The sequence below is a fragment of the Sesamum indicum genome, unplaced genomic scaffold (genome assembly GCF_000512975.1).
Source record: "Sesamum indicum cultivar Zhongzhi No. 13 unplaced genomic scaffold, S_indicum_v1.0 scaffold00335, whole genome shotgun sequence".
Taxonomy (NCBI): domain Eukaryota; kingdom Viridiplantae; phylum Streptophyta; class Magnoliopsida; order Lamiales; family Pedaliaceae; genus Sesamum; species Sesamum indicum.
Genome location: NW_011628228.1, coordinates 26,876 through 32,929, shown reverse-complemented (window position 1 = coordinate 32,929; position 6,054 = coordinate 26,876). Strand labels below are relative to the sequence as shown.

The 6,054-nt window shown below is 34.6% G+C and overlaps 1 protein-coding gene across 1 annotated transcript; it reads left to right on the top strand.

Annotated features, from left to right (window-relative positions):
• Window positions 1-3,631: 3,631 nt before the first annotated feature.
• On the top strand, window positions 3,632-5,722 carry LOC105180113 (pentatricopeptide repeat-containing protein At5g04780-like). The gene has a single exon (XM_011103765.2). The coding sequence runs from the start codon at window positions 3,740-3,742 to the stop codon at window positions 5,609-5,611; it is 1,872 nt and encodes a 623-aa protein (XP_011102067.1). The 5' UTR covers window positions 3,632-3,739; the 3' UTR covers window positions 5,612-5,722.
• The last annotated feature ends 332 nt before the right edge of the window (window positions 5,723-6,054 follow it).

The following is a 6,054-nucleotide window of genomic DNA, read 5'->3' as shown; positions in this document are numbered from 1 at the left end:
CCGAGCTATAATTTTCAGGGAGAGCTTAGTTAGTTTAAATAAGGTACGTTCGAAATTGCGACTCGTCGAATGGGGCGATTAATTATTATTACTTTCTATATTCTTGATCGAATTCTAAGTTATAGAACTATATTGCTACCTTAACTAATAACCTTTGCCTTGAAATCTCGAAAATTAGAAACGTACCGGGCAAAAATGTTGTCCTAGGTAGTAAACCAATAATTATGACTTGTAATTCCTTCATAAATTATTACTTCCTAAACCTAGGTTCTTCACATGTTGCAGGTTCTACGTATATGAAAATATATGACCCGATCCAACCCAACCCAAGGTACAAGGTTCTCATTCATACCTTCATATTAAGGGAGAACACCTAGTTGGTATCTTTTCTGTTTTTGTTATGCTATTTTTCCTTAATTATTTCAGCAGCTTTTTTTTCTCTCTCTCGACTTTTATATTTTTTCTTCCTCATTTTTCTCTAAATAACTACTCACAACCTCTATCTTTAACTAAAATTTATAATTTTGAGAATATAATAATTATGCCACACACTAGTACTTAATGAATGATATGGTTGTGAAGTTGTTGGCTGCAATTTTAAGTCTTTAATCCTAAGCAGCAATATTATTTCACTTGTTATGATCTTGTTTCTTTTCTTAGAGAAAGACTTTTGGTCTACTATTATTTTATTTTGAAATAGAAATGATGAAGTATTATTAATTGAAATAAATATATTAGTATAAGTATTACACAATCATTCCTTTCGACAACAATTCCTTTCATGCAGTAGACAATATTTTACACACATAGCGGAATTCAAACACATGACCTCTAAAATTATGGAGCTTTAACTTGGCCAACTAAGCTATAGGATTTTGGTCTACTATTATTTATGCATGGTAAGCATTCCCAACGTGTTTGCAAATCGATTTTCAAATATATAAATTCAGCGTCAGAGCTACGTACCATAACCGCTGCCACCCATTTCTGTCGCCTAATGAGTAGTTGTACCTGTCGCTGAAGAGTATTTTTCAGTGATGCAGATATGACCGTATGTATACTAATGCTCCAAAACAGCGGACAAACAACGTACAGGTGATTGTGTGAATTGAATTAGCTATACTTATATTTCTTCTACAAATACCTAACTTTTTTTATTAATTAGTTTCATTAATAATTTTCTATTTGATCAGACTCGAATGTTCGACCTCGATCAACGAGCTTGATTTGGTCACGTCACCTTCCTAAATCTATGAATTAGGGCCTGAAGATAAAACAAAAAAGTTAGGCTACTCGGGTTCGTCCCCGATGAAGACCTTCCGACGCCAAAGTTAGGTAATGACTGAGGTGAAAGTATGCAATCTGCGAGCTAATGTAGTGATCTCATAATATAAGATCAACGTAATAAATATCCAGTTACCTCTTTTTGGTCAGGTATGAGGTATTTATAGGCTCAGTATTGACATTGTAGATCAACTCATGTGTCATGATCCAAGCCTCTTTTCTTTTAATTGTGTGGTACTCAATCACCCTCCATTTCTGGTCAATAGCGCGGGGTGGGGCCAGCCGACCCGCGACCTCACACGTGGATGTTGGAGAAATGACCTTTTTACCCTTAATGAAGGGCTTTTTTTGTCTTTCAATAATTAAAATGCCCATCACTATTCAAATACAAGACGTTCAACCCAGAATTCGGATGTTAGTTTATTTGGAGAAAATGAGTGAGGTTAGAGGAGGGGCTTTGAATTATAAACTTCTTAAAATCAAAGAGGCAATCACCAATACTAACAAACAAACATGTGCAAGACCCACTAGTAGCATAAACTTCTTAAAATCAAAGAGGCAATCACCAATACTAACAAACAAACATGTGCAAGACCCACTAGTAGCATCTCCATCCTCCACACTCCTCCCTCAATCCAACAACGCCTACTTCAACACATTATATCTCGTTCATGGTTCAAACTCGCGGTATCATCGATAATATCGGTTGCGGCGTATCGAAATATTATTGAATGATACGAGACAAATGTGTTATACAATACTTAAAAAATTCTCGAAAAGTTAGTAAAATTATAACTTGACAAGAGTTTTCACCACAGGCGGAAGAATAGATAATTTTTCGCTCATTTGCTCTCTTCTCTTACGTTTTTTTTTTTTTTATCAAAATTTGAACACATGAAACTTCATCTTTCTCTCTTTTTCTTGAACTTGATCACTTTTCAGCAATGGAGATTACAACGAAAGGAGCAAAATAATATAGTGATGGAATTTCAATGTCATTATATCCCTCCATAATTTATATGAGCCATATTGGCATTATTTCCGCCTCATGATTTCCTCCAAGGACACATAATATTGGGTTCTTCTTAGGGAAATTTTAACTCATAACGGGTTTAGTTAGATTTGAACCAATTGTATGACAAGTGTAATATAGTTGTTATATAATTAAGAAAAATAATCAATCATATAACAAATATAATATAATTATTGTATAATTAATTTAATTCGATCAAATTTGATTTAAATAAAATTTTTGCTGGGTCTCAATGCAAAACACCAACAAACCGAGTCCAAGAAAGAGTCCTAAAGTTGCAAAAATGGCAAATGGGCATTAATGGTGGAATGTTGATCCACTTATGCATGACCAACTGCACTAGCTAGCGATATATACACATATTTTACAATTATTCAAGTATGGCATTAATGGTGGAATGTTGATCCACTTATGCATGACCAACTGCACTAGCTAGCGATATATACACATATTTTACAATTATTCAAGTATTAATGTTTTAATTTTTAAAATATTAAATATTTTAAGCGTCCACGACTTGGTACTTTAATTTAAAAAAAGAAAAATAGTGTCGAGTCGTAGATGTTGTCCACAACTTGACACTTTAATTTTTTAAAAAAATGTCCATGACTCGATACAAATATGTTATCTTATTTAAAAAAAATATTATCTTTATAATTTTTTTTATAATAAATAAATAATTAAACCCAAATTTACCCTTTAATTCATTTCTTCCATATTAAAAACAAAATTGGTCAAAAAATAATTTTATTTTTTGATAATTACATAATTACATTGTTTTTCTCTTAATCTACTACTCCATATTTTTCTCACATTCTCCACCTTTTTTTTCCTCACAAACTTTCATATTTTTAAGAAATTTATAATTATAATTTATTTTTTCTCTCACCTTCTCCGTGTTTTTTTACTAATAAATTTTCATATTTTTAATAAATTCTCAATTTTAATTTATTTTTTCTTTCTCAACGTATCCCAATTTTTTTTAATTTCACACAATTTTAATAATTTCTCTTCATTTTATACAAAAATTATTTCTTATATGCTCGCCAAAACTGCATGCAACAACATCTAATTTTGTATAAAATTAAAGATATACAGTTTGTTAACAAAAATTGGTAATTTAATCCCTCAACTTAATAAATAACTATAGCTATGGAAGCAAGCTCAACACGGGTGCAAAGTTAAAATTTTGTTTTATTTATTTAGTTAGAGTAAAAGAAGAAAAGTGAAATAAACAATTGATTAAAATCAATAAATTGAATTAACTCTAAATTTGTACAAATATAAACTTATTAATAAAAAAATATCTGAGATCTCAGTGAGCTGTAAGCTGCATAAGCCTTTGATAATTCTCATACACTCCTTGAGAAAATTTTGATGTTCACAAGATACTAAATTAATCTTGGGGGCTTGGATCTTTAAATGAAAGCCCTGTACAGGAGCAATAAATCTTGTAGATCATTCAGTAGTTTGCATCGCAGAAGCATTTCATTGATTAGCACTGCTGAAGTTGAGCCACCAACCCAAGAAGCAGACAATGTTTGGGTATGTACCAGAGCTGATTTTTTGCAGATTCAGCAATCCCTGATTCGAAAATGCGCCAAAAAGCGAGCATTTATGCAAGGCAAATCCTGCCATGCACAGACACTTTACTTTGGTTTAGAAGCAGACACTTTGACTTCAAACATGCTGATTAATATGTACTCCAAGTGTGGCGTTGTACTCTCGCAACGCAAAGTGTTCGATGAAATGCGTCTTAGAAGTGTGGTTTCGTGGAACACTGTGATTGCAGCGCACACTCAAAATGGGAGTGGAGAAGGGGCTTTAGACCTTTTTGTGAGGATGCTGAGAGAAGGGTCGGAGTTCAGCGAGTTTGCGCTGTCAAGTGTGCTGTGTGCTTGTGCGTCCAAGATTTTGGCTTTTGAGAGTAAACAATTGCATGCTTTTTCTATTAAGGCATCAATGTCTTTCAATGCGTTTGTGGGCACTGCTTTGCTTGATGTTTATGCTAAGTGCCATCTCATCAATGATGCTCTTCGGGTGTTTGAATCCATGCCGGAAAAGAGTGATGTTACTTGGAGTTCAATGATGGCTGGGTTTGTACACAATGAGCTTTATGAGGAAGCTTTAGGTTTGTTTCTAAGGGCACAAAGGTCTCATGCAGCAACTAGTATGTTCACCATATCTTCGGTCCTTAGTGCCTGTTCTGCCTTGGCCGCACTAATAGAGGGGAAACAAGTGCATGCCGTGGTGTATAAAATCGGTTTTGGTGCAAATGAATATATTACGTCATCGCTTGTAGATGTGTATGCTAAATGCGGAAGCATTAAAGAGTCTCATGATGTTTTTTCTAATGTGGAGGAGAAGAATGTCGTTCTGTGGAACACGATGATATCTGGTTTTGCTAGACATTCCAGATCTTTAGAGGCTATGATATTATTTGAGAAAATGCAGCAGATGTTTTTGTTCCCAAATGAGGTAACTTATGTTTCTCTGTTATCTGCATGTGCTCATATGGGGTTGGCTGAAAAGGGGCGCAAATATTTTGACATGATGAAGAAAGAACATAACTTGTCTCCCAATGTCTTTCACTACTCATGCATGGTTGATATTCTTGGCAGGACTGGACAGCTTAATGAAGCTAAGGATTTAATTGACAAAATGCCATTTGAGGCTACAGCTTCCATATGGGGGTCACTCTTAGCTTCTTGCAGGGTTCATCGGAATGTTGAGTTGGCAGAGGTCGCAGCTAGAAAATTGTTTGAGATTGAACCTAATAATGCAGGGAATCATGTGCTGCTTTCCAACATATATGCTGCGGATGGGAGGTGGGAGGATGTTGCATCTGCAAGGAAGGTTCTTAAAAGTAGTGAAGCTAAGAAGGAGAGAGGTAAGAGTTGGATCGAAATTAAACACAAAGTTCACTCCTTCATGGTTGGGGAGAGGACTCATCCACAGATTGCTGAGGTATATTCAAGATTGGATAACTTGCTGGACGAGATGGAAGAACTGGGATTCAAAGGCTACATTGAACATGATCTGCATGATGTTGAAGATGATTACAAGAGGGAACTACTAAAGCATCATTCTGAGAAGCTTGCTTTTACTTTTGGGTTAATGTACTTACCTTCTTATGCACCTATAAGAATCATGAAGAACCTAAGGATCTGTGGGGATTGCCATGAATTTATGAAGGTTGCTTCTACCGTCACAAGGAGGGAAATTATTGTCAGGGACAATAACCGGTTCCACCATTTTAGGGAGGGATACTGCTCATGCGGAGATTTCTGGTAGTAGACATTTGCATAAGAAGCTTGTGGTGAATTACTTAATCCTCCTTAACACAATGCCTGTGATTCGGGCATTGAATCGGTACGCTGATTCTTGTCATTTAGAATGGAGCCATCCCCTGCCTTGTGAAATGAGTTTCTTTGGCTTGTGAATTCAAGATAAGGAAGTATTGGAACGCTTACTACTGAACTCAGTAGATCGCCTCTCTCTATGCCTCTACATTTGGTGAATCCATTTTGACCACTTCAAAAACTATAGTGAACCCTGCTCATGCATTCAGTTCTCACTCTTCTTTTATTTGAAAAGGTACTTTTAGCAATATTTAATTCAAATTATTTATCCTCTATTTTTATTTATAACTAAACTTTACAATATATTTTTAATAAATTAATTTATTTATTTTATTAATCCTAATTAGATTTATATAAAATACATAAATTATTTTT